Here is a 19,760-nt window from a genome sequence, read left to right as displayed (position 1 = left end):
ACATTCGTCCCACATCCATGTCATATTCAATTTTTGTTATGCAGATCTTACACAGCTCCCACTACCACTCACAGCATTTGAATACATAAAAAAACCATCTGCAATCCCAAACATTTCCTCTTAAATGTATTTGTCAGGGATCACCATTTCTGTCCCATAAAATTGTGTTTAAAAGACAAAAATTGGATAACAGCTCAGGTTCCCTGGTGATTATGAGTGTTATGAAACACTTTTTCAATACTGATAAAAAGAGAGCGATCTTGCAGTTTTTCATCATACATGACACTGGAACAATAGGACCTCTTCCAAGTTAAGTAGATAATGGTTGTGGAAATGTCTCTTTTTGCAGTGTACTTGGTTCATTACTTTCTCTTTCAGAGCAACTCTCTGGAGAGAACATCAGGAAGCAGGAAAAAAGGCATTGCTGGCCTGCTGTGACCGCAGGTCTCCCATACCTCAGACTGGCTTACAAGAAGTTCAGACCATTTCTGCCACTGGGGACATTTGTCCCTGTCATCGAATGTCGTTTCATTAGACGTCCAGCAGCACTGCTCGTGGCTGTACCAGAAGGCAGACAGGCAGACCCCCTCCTTCAGGTCTGTCATCCAATCCACAGCTAAATCTATCACTCCGGCTAATGTGCCTGGGAAAAGAAATGCAGAAAAAGAAACTGTGGCACTAAAAAATATCAAGTTGCAAGGAAAATAAATCTAATTATAACAACAGCAAAAAAAAAAAAAAAAAACATGATTTGAGGAAGCAGCTGCAATGTAAGCATGAATATACCAAAGAATGGAGGGCAATAACATGTGTGCAGAGAAACAGCCAGCTTGTTGTCTGACCTTCAATACTCTCTCATCAGCCTTTTATTTTAGATGCTATCATTTTCATATTGACCGACTGCCAAGTAGAGAAGGCATAACTGATATAGGGCCTGATCCTCCAGTCTGTTCCAGGTAGGGGTAGCATCTGACTGAGATAAGGAGGACTTCACACGGCATCTGTATATGCATCCTGAGCTGCAGATCTCAAACCACATTCTGTATTTCAGGTATAGGGGAGAGGAGGACACATTATGTTTTCCTACAGCTTTACTGCAATATTTTAGAATGACTATTTCAGCACAGAAACAATATGGATTCTGACTTATGAATTTAGCGGAATCAGGCTCTCGATATGTACATTCACTAGCAACCCGAGAATGCAGAATAAAATTATCCTTCAAAACCTTGCCGTAGCTAGCTGATTCCTTGCAGATTTTCCCCAGTATATACAGAGTTACAGTGACACCCGGTGGCCACCGGACACAGATACGGGAAAACTTGCGGGGCCAGACACAAGAAAAGAAAATCCTGTTTTTCTGGGGCATTTGTTCACCAGAAGTAATTCTCAGCCCCCGGGATCAGATGTGTCCTCCCGAATCCAGCACCAGCAGGAAGGGGAAGGCTGGGAGCAACCAGAACACGGAACGGCGGACCTCTGTTCGGTCTGCATGTCCGGGGGTTCTGGAAAGCATTAGTCCACCAACTGATTGAAGAGTCCTTTAGTATTTTCCACACCCCTCTCATATACAGTGGAAAGTAAAGTCATCATTATTTTTGTCATTTTTAGTGCAATTTCAGGAAACCAATAATGGATTTGAAAGATTTACTGGGGCTAAACCACTGAAAAACAATGCTTTGGCAATGTAAAGTGGTTTAGCGTTTCCAAAACTTTTAGCTTTGTGGCTCCATTACATGAAGCAGTGGTGGGGGCTGCTCCCCTTTCTCCTAGCAGCTGGGGCACACAGGTGAGTTCAGGAGCCAGTTTATTTGACCTGGAACTAAAGTTTTCTGGGTTTCATTTGTGTGAAGGAGGTAAATATTTCATTTAATTTAATTTCAAAATTAAAATTCATTTCAAATAATGCAGGCACATGTAACTTATCTTTTACTCTATAGGAAAGAAAAAAAACACTAGTGTTCGAAAAGGCTTACATATAAGTAAATATTCTCACCCCCTTAAGAAGGATCCTTGTCCCCACACTGACCAGCAACGTGACTAGGTAACAGTGAAGTCTTTTTGTTGTATGGGAATACTCTGAAGAATTAAGATATACACTAAAGATCACCCAAAAAGGCTGCAGAAGGGAGCAATGACGTTTGTACCAATTATTTTCTTTCATTAAGACCTTGCCTTTCTCTTGCTTGCTCGCTTCCATTTTCCCAAGTTTCTATGGAAACAATGAACCATATTCTTAGATGATGATACATCACTGTGCTGCTGGTAACGTCAATGTGCGCAGCTTACTGAGCTTTGCAGCAAGCTCTACATTCTCCTCCAGTTTTCTGAAAGTTTCAGGAAACTGTACAAAGAATCCTCATCTCCTGGACATGAGCATCAAATGCTGTGCCTCTTGCATCTCTCCATGGACCTTTATCATCCTCTATAGCTGACCCAATGTTCAAAGCTCACATCACACTTAACCAGGCAACTGAGTATTAATGCTTCATAGAGTGCAAAGAAGGTTCAAAGGCAGATAGGCTTTTGAATGTTTTTCCCCAATAAAGTTAGTAAACAGAGCAAAGAACAAGAATTCAGTTCTCTAATGTAACAAGCTCATGCTCACCCCAGTACCTCTAGGAAAATGTCTTTAATTTGCAGCTGATCTAATCCCTTCTGCCAAATGCTTTGGGATCTACATAAGGAGGAAAATGTGACATGCAATTTACTACACATGCTTTACAGAGAAAAGAATAATGAGAGAGGAGGACCACCATTTACAAGATAATAGTGCAATAGTGAATCTTCACAAGATGCATGACCAGGACTAGAGTTTTCAAAGTTCTGAGTCATTGCAACTTTGAATGAAATTAATGGGAGTTGCAGACTGTTCAGCACCTCAGAAAGTCAACACTTTAGTTCCTTGTGCTTACCATGGTCGACTAGACTGCAATAAAACATAAATTTAACTCACTACTCCTCCCACTAAAGGAATCGAACTTGTTCCCCCTTCTATGTAATCTGCCTGGAATGAAAAACAGTGAAGCACTCTAAAGTCAGGAAATGCTGAACTTCATTTTAGATATGAGCCTTTTGCATCTCTCCTTTTCCTTTAGATTATGCTTATCCTTGGCCAATACTTCTCCTTTACAATGCCCTAATAAGAATGCTAAAACTTTGCTTTGAAAACATAGTTTTCCTGATGCACCTGTGCCAGAAAATAGCAACACCCAAGTGGCACAGCACTGAATTGCAAAGGGGTTTTTTTGCACCATCAGCTCCAGAGCATTTCAGCATTAGTACAATAGTACTTTGTGCCACACAGTTTAGAAAACACAGACTCTTGGTGATCTATATATAGCACATAGTTCAGTTGACTAGTAATAATTGTTAGGTGGAGCGATGCCCATTGGTCTGCTGGCAGGATGGCCACAGTAGAAACTCAGAATTCCTTACAGATGAAAAATGCCTTAAAAATTGGCACCCACACCTAGAATTTTTAGGTTAATTTCCCCATAAGTTGCTTTGTATTTCTCCAGAAAGTATAACCTTTCTGTTAAAGACGGCCCCAGGTATTGCTCAGCATCTTTTTCTGGCACATACTGTTGAGCACTTTTCATATGATCTCCACACTAAACAGCATTTGTGTTACTGCTCTTTTCCCCTTCCTGAAATGAGCAAGCTCTGGCTCCTAAGACATCACTTCTAGAAGCCTAAGACATCATTTCCAGCCACATGACAGAGTTACGCACCATATTCTCCTTCCATGTAGCACCTGAGGGGTTTGAGACCCTATAGGCACATATCTCCAAAAGAGCTAGCTGTATCAGACTGCAGCAGCAGCAATGGGCTCCACTCAATCTAATTTAAGTGTCCACAATCAGTCATGAAACTTTGGTCTGAGCCTAAATGGCTGCTGCTACATTTTCAATATACTTTGGTGTTATTCAAAACATACAGCTCCCCTTGGAGCTGCAGTAGCTTCTGCCTGTGCAGGACAAGAGGGACCATGGAGGAGCCAGTCTGGTCCATGTAACCCCATGGAACCACAGATGGCAGGACAGCTTCTCTGAGCAGGCAGTATTTCAAGTAGAGAAGGAAATGACACAAAGTGCGTCCTGACTGAGCCACCAACCTCATTTACTCCTCCTGAAACCTGCTTAAGAAACCTTATCTATGCACCAGTAACCCCCCTCCCACCCCACTCATCAAAGGTGTGTTGACCCCTTGCTGAGGCTGGGATCTTTGCCCTGCCCCAGAAACACTGAAAACACAGAAAGCTAAGCAGAAAGTCTGCAGGGTTCAGCCCAGATCGTGAGCATGCAGGTGATTTTTGTTCTCCAGCTGATTCACAAGTCCTTGTCCTTTTAGTCTAAAAACCAACTAAATTGATTTGACTCTGAGACAAACCACGTTGCTCTGCATCCTTGTAACTGAAAACGTTGCAAAACCTAACGTATCTTGGCTGCAGCTTGCCCTTGACCACCATTCCCAAGATGGACATACTTCAGGGCAGCACTAGGGCTTACCAGAGGTCAGCTTTCAACAGCCTTGAGGATTTCAGCATGAGATTTCATTGCATACTTGAACTGAAACAAAGCTTCTGGGGTAGAAGTCTGTGAGTGTACACCAACTTCCCTACAGGAGTGAAGGGATTACCAACAAGCTTGCAAGAGGTGACTAGAGCCCTCAAGGGCTTGCTCTAACTTTATTTCAAGCATAATTCTCTATCCCAGATAAGGGTAATCCTGTTTTTCAGGAAGAATTCAGCAGTCCTGGTAGTACATAGTCTATCAGATTCTCTTCCAATCTCACCCTCCTATCAAAGCTTTTGTGGAAACAAATATATCTATCTCTACAAAATAACATAATTTGCCAAAAATGACACTTCACCAACTTTTTCTCAAGAACATCCCCAGTACTCCTGAAGCTCCTGCTCAACTGTAATAAATGTATTAACTTGACAGTTGGTAAGCAGCAGATTCACATCACATGGAGATTGTGAAACTTCCCATTATACTTTTACCAAGCAGCATGATAGAAGAGCACCCTGACATCACTGAAAAAGCATAAGAAATGGCAGCTCTTTCAGCTTGGTTAGAGAAGTGCAGCTTTCCAAGTTGGAAGATGTGCTAAACTGAGCAGAAGACAGGAGAAGTTTGGGGAATTAATGAATTTGCCATCTGAGTTTAAGCAGGCTGCTAAATATGTAATGTCTGTCTGGCCTGGAAGCAGATCTGAAACTGAGACTGAAACTATATTTTCTCTTCATACATATATAAGGAAGATAAGCCAGTGGATATTGCAATTTACAAAGCTCCCCTTTGAGTGCCTACAGCCAACATTTTCCCCACATCATAATATCTACTTGCAGAATTAAAGTAAGTGAAGACAAGAAAAAAAATCCTAACAATGAAACTGATTTTGGTGCATCTAAGATTCAGAAAGTCAAAGCAACCCATTGAGTATAAAGCAACCAGATGCATGTTTCCAAAAGCAATAGAAAAATCCCTCTACTGGTGTGTAACATTTTTTTCTAGGTCAACTATACTCAGAAGGCTTTGCAAGTGGCTATTTTTATTAAGAATTATAACTGCATGGGTGCATAGCTGCCTTTTTAGCTTGAAACATCAGTAGAGAGACCCCAAAGTAAAAAGAGAAACAGATGGCACTACAGCAAACTTGGGTGAGATGGTTCTGAGCATAACTGTAATGCTAACACACACATACCTGCCAGTAGTCCTATGAGAAGCATCACAACCCATCCTGACCAAGCATCCAGCAAACTCTTGATGAACTCCCATATGGATTCCTTACTTTTGCTTGTAATCTGAAATTTAAACATAGACATGTTGCCAATACAGGCTAACACAGCTTTAGGGTGTAGTGTTGAAAACAACAGATATTCAGCCTCCTAGAAAGTGTGCACAATTTCTCTACTCAGTCATTTTTTTCAGAGAAGCTCTGCTGATTAAGTTGCCAGAAGCCCTTTCCTATTTACAAACTAAAGACATGCCACATCCATACTTCTCCTCAAGTCATACAACAAGGCAGGAAGCAGTAACTTTGTAGAAGTGCTTGTTTTTCTTGCCACCAGGATTGCTGTAACTCGGGCTGAAACGCATGAAGGGCTGACAGCTTTACCTTTCTGTGGCGGTCAGTGTCGCGTGATTTCTCCCGCAGCCAGTCAATGGTGTGGAAATCTTCGTAAGTTCCAACATCGGGGAAAGGCTCATCCAGAAAATCCATCAGGTTGCCAGAACCATTCATGTCTCCTGCATTGACCATATTAGGGTCTGTACGTATAGAGAAAAACAAGTATGTGAATAAGTTCATGCACCTTTGCCAGGTCTTTCAGAACCAAGTTCTCCAAAATACCTCCACAAACCACAGAGTCAAGACAGCCTGAGTCAGCAGTCCTGGTGGGTGCTTACTGAAATCCATACATTGCCACTAGAAAAAGTGTTTTGCTGAAGACTACTTCAGTAGCTGAGCAAACACTAAAAAGCACACACAAAACTCACAGGATCCAAGTGCAGGAATATCAGCTTTCCTGAAAACACAGCCTCAAACCCCAGAGTGGTTCTGGGCTTCTTCTGCCCATCCTCATCCCATGCTGGAGGAAGTGCCCTGCCTGCGGGGAGATCACCGAGAAAGCAAGCCCACCAGCTCAGAAAACAAATACAGTAGAATTCACCATTCATCATGAACTGCAGATTTTATGTGCAACATTAATCATAGCACTGCAGTGCTGTCTAGTTTTGCATACTCAAAGCTCCCTGAACTGATCCGCTTTCCTTCCATTGCTCAGAAGGCAAAGCTCAATACATTAATAATATATATAAGAAGATATTAAAACAGAGAAACACAGATACACATTGCTCTGCAGGCTTGGAAACTATACCTTGTTCATGCAGTCCACATAAGAAAGCATGAAGAAGTTAGCTCATAACCACTGAATCTCTCTTTCCCACAGCAAGCTCAGCAACATCTGGCTAGGTACAAAAATGACTGTTATCTCCTTTAAAGATCAGGTCCCAAAGTACTCACTAATATGACAAGCTCCAGAAATGGCTGACATCATTCCCAATGAGAAGAGCCCTTAGCAGCATGAGAAGCTATTAAATGAAGTAGCTTAGGCAGACAGGGCTGGATTCATCTAACTTTGGCCATCTGAACATCTGGTATTTGGACTGTAAGAACAACTGAGGCTGCCTTTGGAAACAAAGATGTGTGTAAGGGTGCATGGCAGGAGAGTGCCTGCTCCTTCAAAGGTAAGGTCAAGGACCTTTTTTAATGTAACAAGGGATAAGAAGCAAATAAGGAAGCCTGAATAAGAACATGGAGGGACACAAATTTGGCACAAATAATAAGGGAGGCAGAGATGGGAACGAAGCCTGGCCAGTCACACACACTGATGAGGACATGTGGCAGTGTGAGAATGTCTATTCCAGCAAGGTTGTCCAATTGTGGACCTTGTCAGTTGGGAAACTATAGAAAAACCAGGGAAAACTGGAAACAAAATACAGAGACACAGACCTGACAAAGCAAGCATGGAGACCATGACAAGAAACAAACTTCACCATTCACACCAAATGAAGAGCTATTAATGGTGCACGTGCCTCTAGGATACATTTTCAGGTTTGCTATTGGTTGAACCTACACATGAGAAAGTGGCAGTTGTGTCCCTCAGTGTGGTCAGAGATCCTGTGTCCATGGTGTGGACAGGCTCTGGACAGGAACACTAGCTGGGCAGGAGGGTCCTGGGCTGGAGGAAGCAGCTGTGTGCTTCTACATCACTTAACAAATCGTTGCTCTAGAAAGTGATTAATGCCATCCATCATAAAATAGGTGCTTGGGAAAGGGAGTTTTCCAGAGAGTACCTAGGTTTGTAACCTGCAACAGCAAGCCAAGAACAACCCCCAGCTAACAGGGGATTATGAGAAAAAAAGAAAAAAGAAGAAAAAAAAAGGAAAAAAAAAAAGAAAGCACATTAAAACATACATATATAAAAAAATGAGGACAGATACAGACTTCAGGGGGTTCATAGAACTGACCCTGCAGAGCCTGTAGGTCCTTGACAGACACAAGGTAATTTTTGCATGTCACTGATGAGGCTAGCATGGTACCAGCACCTACTACAGGTATGGAAACAGGGATTTCATGAGTAAAGAATTTGGATCTTTGCACCTGTGAGGAAACTTCCCAATTCTGTAACCGGAAGAGGCAGATAAGCTTTTAATCAACTGTCCATACACCCTGCTGTTCTGCTTGGCCCCCTTTATTTACTGCCATTTCCCCCCTCTTCTATCCTTTCTCAACTGCTTTACTTGGAGCCTTACCATTTATTTTTTTCCCTGGTGGGGATTTTAGGGATATAACAAGCATGACTACTCTGCTTTGTCATGTCTGCTCTTTGCACTCCACCAGCTAGGATTTTTCAGATGACACAGACAATGTACTTGCATAAGCAACCAAGGAAAGCATTCTTATAGGCAACCAGCAGGTCACCATTATAATGCTATAAAAGCCCCTTTAAGTGAGGAAATCAAGTAATCTCCAAGCATGATGGCATGTTTGTCTCAAAGAGAATCAAGCAAAGGAGTTGCAGCCTGGGGAAGGAAACCAAATGCAGAGCAGGTGTTCCAGGCAGCCCTGCTGAGCACAAGTAAGCTGCCACAGGACTAAGGCAATTTGAAAAAGCACCAGTTTAGATGAGTGACAACTGAAAATAGCAGCAGTTCAACGAACAGATGAGAGCAGGTTCCTACATGTGCTAAGGAAAATGCGAGTCTGAAGGTGGGATGCTGTGGCTGACACTAGGGAGCTGAAGTTGCAAGTGGATCTTGAGTTCCGTGTCTTGTAAACCATGACCGGGGACTGGAATGGGAAGCTGAAATGAGGTGAAAGGATTAGACCATGCTATTATCTTGTAACGTTGTGACATTTTGCAGATCATTTACTTCATCCCACTCTTCCCACACAGCAAAGAAGGACCTGTAAAGAACATGCAGTTCAGACTGCTTGCCTGCACGATGCAGCCTGCCTGCTACAGAAACAAACCTCTGGGAACTCTTGTGCTGAAAGAGTTGGCAAGTTTTCCTTAATACTACAAGAAAATTACCCAACATGTGAGTTATATCATATAAAAAATAGCTTTTTAATTATGTTGTCGATGCCCAGCACATGACAGTATTGTGATGGATAATACCAGGCCAGACCACAAGTATGTAGGATAATTATAATCGCAGCCTGAATCTACCCCAAAAATACGTGCTGCACAACATGTCCAGGGAGAGAAAAATGTGCTAGAGACCACAGGGCCATGGAAAACTAAGAAACCAAACACACTTTGAACTCTAGGTAGCTCACTAATACATGGAAACTGCAGTTAGCTGGATGGTTATCAGCCTTAAAGCTCATTTCAGGTACTACCCTTCTGAAGGAAAGATGTGACATCAGGTTATGCAAAAGCCAATGTTAGTAAATAAAACCTAGCTACAGCACTTTTGAACTGAGTACTACAGAGCTCCTATCTACATCCTAGCACCAAGCGCCTTAAGTATCACTTTCTATTCTGCGTTTATTTATCTCCCTTTACTTTGGCATCTGGAGTAATCTCCAAAGTTCATTTCAGGATAAACTGACCTGACCTCTTTCTTAGAGATGTTTGCAGAGATGTTTCCAGTTACACCAGCAGAACTGAAGCCTTTATACAAATAACTCAGTTGCAGATGTTTTAATATACACAGGCTAAGGGCAAATTAATTTCATCCAAACAGGTGTACTTCAGCAATCCACTCTGATGATGGCAAGAGTATGAGCATTTGTGGTGCAAACTGTCTCATTTATGCTCAGAAATCTGACTCTGGACACTAAAATCTAGACTCCCTTCACAGCAGATGAGGAAGTAAACTGTGTTCACATGCAATTTATCTGATGTATTTCAGATATTTACATTAGAATGAGCTAAACTCCTCCTCATGAGTGTAAATTTCTGCTTACTAATTACAAGAAGATATCAGAGGTAGACATCCACATCTCCTCAAAGGAGTTCAACACTAACAATTCCAAAGAAAACATTGCAATACCATTATATGCAGACCTGGTAACAAATGCAACTCATAGTCATGCCTAACAGCTGAGTAACTAAGAGATTTGGATAATGACAACCTTATTTACACAGAAAGGTGTTGAATCTTGCTGAGTAAGAGTTTGACATACGTATTTTGTCCCTTTGTCGTTCTATGTCTTAGACATCCTTGCTGTCCTTTCCACTATTTTTCCAGATGCTGATGCAACACAATTTGCGCAAGGGCAAACATTTCCTGCTTAGTTCCCCATTCTTTTCTTAATAATTCCTGGCATTCCACCAGCTTTTCCTTGGGCAGACATCCAACATTTTCACTGAGCAGTCTGCTATGACTTCAGGCTATGCTCCATAAGAGGAAGTGGCCAGTTTGGAGCCCATTATTCTGTGGTCCCTTAGGGACATTTTCCCCATTGCTTTAATGACTTTGAATTACATCTGCCATTTTATTCCCTGTGATACAGTAGAGAGCCTTCCTCAGCTCTTAACAGTGAGATCTCATTTTTACTGACTAGCTTAATATAGCTATAACCAAGTATTTTTGTCAACGCTCTGCCTTAATAATTGTAAACAGGTTCTTGTTGGAAACTGAAAGAGGAAACAAATAAATCTGACTATGTTATCTCCTCAATTTAGAGGGTTCTGGTTAGCAGATTTCTCTGGTATCAGACCTATGCCAGACTACTGCAGTCCTTTAGATGGAGCAAGGTCTTGTCAGGGAGCAATTTACAAGCTGAGAGAGGTCACAGAGCCAGACTGGCAATTGTGCCGCTTGATAGAGACTTTTCTGGCTGCCACATAACCTTAGATACCATCCAGAAACCTTGGGCCAGGTCAACCTGACTTTCAGTCCCTGATCTATGAGCCATGCTCGGTGGAGGTGAGTGTCAAAAGAGCAAGTCTATAGCCCATGAAGCTTGATGAGTGTATAAAGCCAGATAATTATTAATTAAGGAATCACTGAAGCCTCCTATGTCCAGAAAGTGAGTAAGAGGTTAGTGCAAACAACCTACAGAAACCAGGGTGTGAACACAGCGAGCTGGCGGACAGGCTAGCAAGCACAGCAGGCACTGCATGGACTGTAGGGCTCTTCTGTTACCTTTGCTCACTTTGGGTTAGCTTGAAAGAACCAAAGCAGTAGCATTATCATATTTAAGGCCATGGGGATTTTTTGCAGGTCTCACAGTGAGTAAACCCATCATGTGATTGGGACCAGCTGTATGATACACTGCAGCTTGGAGTGAGGTATTGTAGAAGAGCAATAAATTACTTTTACAATGGAAACACTGAGAATCTCTCAGCTTTATAGCACTGTTACAGCATGTGAAAATGCAAAAGCCACAGCTTAAATAGCTCTGCCGGTGAACTGACATTCTAGGTATTATGTTGACTGACTGATAGGATCTGAAATGTGTTTGACATGGCAAGCACAGACCAAAACATCCCCTGGTTCAAAAGAAGCTGAAAAGTATACCGATGGGAAACAACCAGTTGAACAGTCATCAAAGGAAAAGTTTTGGCCCTGGTCAGTTGCTAGTAGACATGCTAGTTCCATGCTACGCTCTCCTCATCCTGTTTTCTGTTTTAATTGGACACATTGCACTGAGGCAGGCAGTACAGTTTTTCATGCAATTCCAGCAAGTTTCAGGTTTCTTTCAACAGATCACAGTTACTGAATTACCTCAACACTTCAAATGCTTCTAGCAGATGAACATTTACCTACATGCTTTCATGTGTATGCTGCTTTCTTGGAAGACAGTAGTGGGTGGGTTGCTCTGTGAAACATAATGGTCACAGGCAGCAAAGCATACCTCTGCAGTGACCCTTCTGCTGCAGCATAAGGAAAAAGTGAACTTGGCAAGAGGCTGGGGGAAGAAAGCAGAAGCCTAACATCCAGTTGCAAGTTCCTCTGTTCACATTTGTTTGGAGTGATTTTTCCATGGCATCTGAAGTATCACCTGTTCCATCTCTTTCACATGCGGTGTGAGGTAGCCAGCACACAAAAGCAGAATACGGTACATTTCAGGACTTTCTATGCTCTGGTACCAGTATACATACAATGATAAAACAGGGGAGATCCTAGTACAGACAATGCTTTTGAAGTTATTATGGTCATTTCAATCCTGCCTCCATCAGAGTTGAGCACACTGCTGACCTACATGGCTGGTCAGGTCAGCTGTGCTCATAAGGCATGGCATGACGTGACAGCAAGTACTGCACAAACTCGGGAGCATGGCATGGGGGCTGTGCAAATCCCTGGGATTTGTTTTCCATATAGTACCCATTATTAATGAACAAAGCAATCTACTGGTTTACATTATAATTTATGATAATCACAAGACCCTGTTGTGCTGACAGATAATTTGCCACTCTCTATGCCCATAATACTTGCATTGACCATTCCTAGTAGTGTATTCTCAAGACAGCCAAGCACGGTACCCCAGCCCCATGGCCATTAACTGCACAACACAATCTGCCAAACAAAGGCACTTTCTCTTGAAAGCTGGGTGCTCTGCCAGCATCTATCCACCCCCTATCCAAAGAGACTTAGACCTACTGGCAAAGACAGATGCAGAGCACTCTCCACCCAGCCCTCAAATCCAGGCAGTTAGGAGGGCAGTGAGCTGAAGACGTCAGTGTTCAGAAAGAGCCATAAGAGGATAAGGCTGAGAGTTTTTAGAGCTGAGAGTGGTTATACCACAGGTTTTTAGTACCACCAAGCCAGAGAAAATAGACCTCGTAGATCAAGAAGTCAGCAAGCAAGATTATTAATGGGGTCACCTGGAAAGACATGAATGAAAATTACAGGGAGATAATTAGGAATCTGTGTCTTTTGAGGAGGGGTTGGAGAAGAAGGCCTGTTTAGCCTGAAGCCAGGAAGGCCAAGGGGTGTGGATGCAATCCCTCTTCTACCACCCACCATGTAGAAGATGATGAAGAAACAGTGATGTGACATTGCACCCTACAGGATAGAGGAGGCAGGTAAATGGCTGTGAAGCATTCTTCTAAGCAAGAAGTAAGATGCTGTTGGTTGGTACTCTTACAAGGAAGACCTCTTCAGTAAAAGCAAGCAGGCAGAATCACTGGCAAATTAAAGAGGTGGTTTTCTGCAGGCTGAAAATCACCTGAGGGCAATTTAAGACTATTCACCTTCGGAGCCTCAGCCTGAACAAGCTGATTGATTTATTGACCTTCTGTCTTAATGATGGTGTTAAAAAACACGTTAAAATGGCCTCGGTTCACAGCACGCTTCAGACCCTGTAAGAATAAGAAAGTGCTGAACTCAGTTGCAGGCCTTTTTTGGAAACATATTATGGCACATAAAAAGTGAAGAATAGTTAAACTGGGAAAATACAGGGGGAAGGCGGGGTATTAAAACTGGCAAATGCCTTTCCTACACTTCAGGGCTGAATTGCACAGCCTCCAAACACAGCCACACAGCACTGCAAACTCAGTCTCCTGCTACACAAGTGCAGGCAGGCTGCAGTACTGGAAACAATACTGTAAAATATTGCAGCATTTTACTGCATGCCCCCCCCCCCAGCACACATGAAGGAGTCTCCTGCTCTGACAGTGCAGGGAAGCTGAATACAGTCACATCTTTGATGTGCAGCCTTACCCTGAGTAACCTCTATGGAAAAACTTAGGAAGCCACAGCAGAGCTCAAAAAAACACAGGGCACCAGATCACAGGGGAGAGGGCCTGGGAGAGAAGGGGAAGGCGGGAGGGAACATCTGGGATAAACGTCAGAAAACTGAGGCACAAAGGGCTCCTCCAGAGCAAACCACAGCCTTCAACCACCAGATGTGCTCCTGCGGTAAGCACAAAGGAGATAGGTAACAGGGCTGGCCAGGAGCGCAGGGAGGCACGGGGGGACATGGAGTGCACCAATGTACCCCAGGAGCTGATAACCAGCCATCAGGTCATCCCACACCCTTGGCTACAGCCTGACTCCCTCCTCTCCTTCTCTCCTCCTGGGAAGCCCCTGGATCACTACACTTCTCTTCCTCCAAGGGGGTGAAACTCACCCTGGTATCCTGCTCCTTGCTCCTTCCCAGGATAACTCTCTCTTTAGAAACTAATTTATTTTGGTATGAAATATCATGTGTCTGATCTCTCTTCGAGTTTTCTTGGAAAGTCTGAGCAAAATTAGTTCAGCTGCTGACTTATGTCAGAAAGGGAGGGGGGGGGGGGGAATATCGCAGATCCTTCCCCATAAACTCCAAATGGAATTTTTGCACTCACATAACTAAAAATTGGCTCCTTATAAAAAAAAATGTTAAACTCACATCTCTGTTTCCAGCGAGTCTTAAAGGTTCTTCCAATAAATTTGGTTGTTAGCTCAGATGCTGGGGCTATGGAAAAAGCAGGAGGGAAGCATTGCTGGCTCTGGCACATCCATCTGGGTTTTTCCAACTAAGCTGAAACATCTCTTTTAAAGGATGCCCCTCTGCTAACAGCCCATCAGGTTGGGCAAGTGAGCCCTCTGGGCCTGCATTGACCCCGCACACCCTTGCATCTTGAAGGAAACAAGATTTGATTAGATAAAATCCAGGAAGCCACAGATCAGGGTACCAGTGTAGCACACACAGAGGTTCTGTTCTTAATTTTCCTCTAGTACCCTTCCTCACAAAAAACAGAGGGAATATCTTTCCTGGAGCAGCTGGATTTATGCCACAGAGCTTCATGGGGCTGAAGGGTCAGGGGTGCTGTACAGTTTTCCTCCTCACACAGTCAAGCTTTGCAGCACCAGGTTTGGATTTCCAGTGCTGCCATTTGTCTCTGCACTCAGAAAGTGATAGGATTAAAGAGCAGGAAAAACATTTCTTGGACTGCAAAAAAAGGCAAATACCTCTAGAGAGAACAGATCTGCACTGTCAAAAGAGAAATACCCTTGTATACAGTTACCCGTAAGAAGCTTTGCCCTTAAATGGGGTGTTCAATGGCATCATAGAATCATAGAACAGTCAGAGTTGGAAAGGACCTTAAGATCATCAAGTTCCAACCCCATTGCCATGGGCAGGGACACCTCACACTAAACCATATCATCCAAGGCTTCATCTCTTGCTAAAAACATTTTAAGCCTCCAGTTTGAAATAATGGTAATAAACCTGCAGCAAAAAAGCCATTAGCCTGTTCTACCATGTCACTTCCCATGATCTGAGTGGAGACAGTAAGCCATTTTCACATAGATGGAGGATGTTTTCCTGTTTGCAAGGCACTGGTTTTCACTGCTGCATTTGATGCCTATGGGCTGTGCAGTAACAGATGAGTTACTTCATACTGCTGAGAGGAAACTCTCCCACCTGCAAGATGGTGAAATCTCTTCCTTGGGGTGATGTTTGAGAGCAACGTGTTAAAAGTGGTTTAGCAATAGCAGCTCTCCATAACTCTTGACAGTTTCTCTTTTGGTATTAATGATCATGGGGGGGGGGGGGGGGGGGGGTGTTGGTTCTGCTGGACTATAGAGAAGAAATCTGACAAAATCCAGTACCTGGTGTGTATGTATGCACACACAAATCAGATTTCTGCTCCACAACCTGACCCCATTTCACTACATGGAAAAATCAACACTCTTGGCAATCTGCAAGCTTCAGCCTGATGGCAAAAGCACACTGGAAAAGGACCAGTACAGATGGGCATTATGGCTGTCATGCTCCATGCTAAGAGCTCCATGTTATGAGGGTTATGCTCCATGCTAAGAGCTTGTCAGACCTGTAGGAGGCTCATGCAACACAACACTGACCACCAATGCACACAAGATGGCCCGGATGGACTCCGACACAAGCACTGAGCTGTAGTAATGATCCCCCTCACTTTCCCTTCCAGCCCAGCCAACAGTGGCTTCACAATGAAGCATCTCCCAGACCTAGTAGGTTACAGCACTCTGGAGAGTCCTGATTGCTCCAGGAAGATGGGGAGGACCCAACACCACGGCAAACACTCCCCTCCAACACCACCCCCTTCTCCTCTTCCAGTCCTCATTTAAAAGCCACCAGCCACTACCTCTGCAATGATTCTATCTTCACAAGGCAGTGTGTACAGGGGCTGAGCACCCATATAGCCACATGCTGAACCCAGGACACAGCACCCCAGTGCTGCTGAGCAGAGAGCCCTCCAGCTGGGGATGTTTCCAGGGTCTAAATAATACTAAATATACAATTTATACTAAATAAACTAAATAATGGTTAAAGGACTTAAATCCTTGATTTCTGAGTTGCCCCAGCATACCTTTCAGGCTTGCACCTTGTCTTTTGTTGCACAAAGATGCCTGACTCAAATCAGGAGACCAGGAGAACCACCAGCCAGCACATACTTCCACAAGGCATTCCAATATGATCTGGGACTGGCAGAGTGGGGGTCAGGAGGAAGCACACTCCACTTGTAGAACTCATGTGTGGCATCCCTGCTGTGAGCTTTGCATGGGCAAAGAGCCAAGCCCCATGTGCCTGGTGAGCCAGAGGACAGCTCTACTCACACCCAGTGCTGGAGAGAATTGATCCAGCCTTGACTTCAGAGGGAGCCAGGAGAAGACACATGGCATGGGCACCATTAGAATGCAGCCACCCTGCTGCCAGCTCATACAATAAGATGTGTATTTCTAGCACTTTTGAGGCTCAGCCTTGGGGGAAAAAAACACCAAAACCCTAAAAAATAACCTCAGAAGTTCTGTTGGAGAAAAACAAAATTGAAAACTATTTTTCTTCCCAGTTCTGAAGAACCGATGTTCCTTCTTACTTCATGTTGATAATTCATTATATACTTTTGTTTTTTTCCACCCCTATGTTCTAACACACTGCATGCCTGTTCCCCGGAAACCAGAATTAGTATCACAGAATCGTAGAGCGGTTTGGGTTAAAAGGGGCTTAAAGATCATCCAGTTCCAACCCCCTCTGCCATGGGCAGGGACACCTCTCACTAGGCTAAGCTGCTCAAAGCTTCATCCAACCTGGCCTTGAACACTGCCAGGGATGGGGCAGCCACAGCTTCTCTGGGCAACCTGTGCCAGCCCCTCACTACCCTCACAGTAAAGAATTTCTTCCTAATGTCTCATCTAAATCTCCCCTCTGTCAGTTTAAAGCCATTCCCTTCTGTTCTTTCACTAAATGTCCCTATAAAAGTCCCTCTCCAGATTTCCTGTATGCTCCCTTTAGGTACTGGAAGGATGATATAAGGCCTCCTGAAGCCTTCTCTTCTCCAGGCTGAACAAACCCAACTCTCTCAGCCTGTGAATTCATTTCTCACTAGGACGCACAACCTACTTCACAGCGCAGGAGATCCCAGATCCTCCCCCATGAGTGCTCAGTGAGACCCCAGACCTGCCAAATTTGCAGATTTTCCAAGAGTGGGAACAATTTATTTGAACAAAGAATAGGATTTTCAAGAATAAAAACAACTTCCTGCAGGCTAGGTGTGAAAAGTCACCTGACTCTGCCTGATGAAGCTGAGGCTGAGTCATCCTCTGTTCCCTAGCAAAGGCACAGAATTACCTACCAGAATTCTTGGAAAAGAAGGAAAAAAGGTACTATTTTATTTTTCTGACTAGGATGAGCTCAAAAATTGATTTGGCTTCTTGCATTCTAGCTTCTGTAGTTAGAATAATTTTAAAGTAATATATTTTTAAACCCCCCTAAAATACATTTAAAAAGCAATACAGGGGGAAAAAAACAACAAAGCCCACCACAGAAGAGTCACCATTTTTACTCCACAAATATATATGTCTTCACATAAGTGTACAGAGTACACAATTAAACACCCACACCAGGAAAAGAAAAGCAACTCTGGCCTCTGCTTATATAAATACCAACAGTTCAGAAAAGCAGTTCAGCGTGGGATTTTCAGCCTTTTGGAGACTGACATTTTATGCAAGAAGTAAAAATGTGCTTCTCATCTCGCATGTTCCTTTTGGAAAAGGATTTTTCATTCTTATCTTGGACAGCATGCAGAACCTACCTTGCACTACAGCAAATTATGCAGGAAACCTGCTGGACTAGGTACTCTCAAACCGCGTCAGCAAAAATTAACAATGGAGGAAAAGCTTTCCCCAAATACAAGTTAATCCTCATTCCTTTATGAGCTTAGACACATCTATCTGTACAACAGCTTTCTTCAGGCATCCAGGAAAAAGGCAGGGAATGCAAGCAGCACAGTGTTACTGCGCTCTCTCTGCATGACCGGCTGATGATGGCTGCTCACATAGAGAATTCAGCAGACACCAGAAGGGGCCATACCACACTAGCAGGGACAAAGGGCCTTCTTCAGCTTAAAAGCTCCATCTGGCATCATTTCTGCTGGAGATGTCAGCTGGCAGCTCAGCACAGAGCCAGCAGCAGCCTCTGCACCTGCGAACCCTCTGCTTGCACAGGAGCTGCTCTGTGTTCTTCCAGCACAAACTCTGCCTGACAGAGCTGGGGCTTGAGCATGGCAACACGAGAAAAACAAGTGGCAAATCACACTTTCCGCAGCATTGTGTCGCTTACCTGCGATGCAACATCATTTAGCCCAGTCCCCAAGATTCTAATAGCATCCTTCCTTGGGTGGTATGGCTGCAGAAGCGGTGATGTCATGGGGAGGAAGCAGTAACAATCATGTGACTGTATCCTCCCTCTATAGGGTATCTGATAGGAGACGCAGCCACAGGCAGCCGGACCAGTCTGTGATCCTGCAGGATTAAACTCCAAGCCTCTTTACGCTGCCCTCCCTATTTGGTCACCCTCAGAACACAGGCTGCTTTCCCCCACCCCTAACCTGAGCTAATTATTTTTAAAAGGGTTTGTGGATTGCTCTGCTAGAGACACTACGATCACATTTTTCACAAGGAAAAAGCACAGTAAGCGTGCTGTGTGCAACCCAGGAATTATTCCTGTTGACTCTGCAGCAACACCCAGGCATCAGATTTTCTTTCATCTCTATGAAATACGTAATCGCAGCAGCTTGGAAACAAGACAAGCCATGATTTCACCATCCCTTGCATTTTTCCTTCTCCCAGTGCTTCATTTCAAGCTTATCCAGACTGACTTCCCTCCATCTTCTGCATCATATTCAAGTTTCACAAGCTTAACTCAAAGGTTTGATTTCTGCTACCTTCACTTTGCCCCACCATCTATCTGTCACTTCACTTGCAGCCTTCTGCCTTTTTTTCAGTGCAGCTGTCACAGCTTAAAAGATCCTCTTCTAGATGCCAGCCTACTTTTCAAAACTTATGCAGAAGTTTTCCCATCGAGTATTTAAAAATTAGGACATTCAAAATGTTTTGATAAAATAAAATTAAAAAACAAAAAAAGAAAACCAGGCAATTAGCCTGATCCCCATTTTTGGTTAACTGAATGTTACATCTCAGAAGCATAATTTTGGAGGATTTTGTGGGTTGTTGGTTTTGTTAAGAACTTTTTATACTCTACAACATGAGTTCTGCAAAAAATTATTTCTAAACTTCTGACGTACAAATTTTGCCCAAGCTGCTAGGATAGCATTCTGCAAGACACAGGTTATAACTGTACTTTGTGAAGATAATGTACGTTTGTACCTGTGCAATGTGTTTTATTTCAGGACATTCACCTTCCCACTCATTTTCCTGTATTTGGAGCAGTTTGGTTTTACGCTTAAGGGCATCCAGGCATGTGTTTTGTATTACTAAGGAGATGCAATGGCTAGGAAGGGGGAGTCCTTGCACAAGCACCCATGAAAA

General features: G+C 43.4%; 1 protein-coding gene across 2 annotated transcripts in view; it reads right to left on the bottom strand.

Annotated features, from left to right (window-relative positions):
• CLCN4 (chloride voltage-gated channel 4) overlaps nucleotides 1-18,628 on the bottom strand; it is a 41,551-nt gene extending 22,923 nt beyond the window's left edge. For both annotated transcript variants that reach the window (XM_031051134.2, XM_005151428.3), the window contains exons 1-4: nucleotides 18,553-18,628; nucleotides 6,127-6,278; nucleotides 5,713-5,812; nucleotides 456-643 (exon numbers count right to left, since the gene is read on the bottom strand). In XM_031051134.2, the coding sequence (XP_030906994.1) occupies nucleotides 456-643; nucleotides 5,713-5,812; nucleotides 6,127-6,270 (432 nt within the window). In that variant the 5' untranslated portion in view covers nucleotides 6,271-6,278; nucleotides 18,553-18,628. The remainder of the gene's footprint in view (nucleotides 1-455; nucleotides 644-5,712; nucleotides 5,813-6,126; nucleotides 6,279-18,552) is intronic.
• Between the last annotated feature and the right edge of the window lie 1,132 nt (nucleotides 18,629-19,760).

The sequence above is a fragment of the Melopsittacus undulatus genome, chromosome 2 (assembly GCF_012275295.1).
Source record: "Melopsittacus undulatus isolate bMelUnd1 chromosome 2, bMelUnd1.mat.Z, whole genome shotgun sequence".
In the NCBI taxonomy this organism is placed as follows: Eukaryota; Metazoa; Chordata; class Aves; order Psittaciformes; family Psittaculidae; genus Melopsittacus; species Melopsittacus undulatus.
The sequence above is the reverse complement of the archived record's forward strand: the minus strand, read 5'-3'. Positions and strand labels throughout refer to the sequence as shown.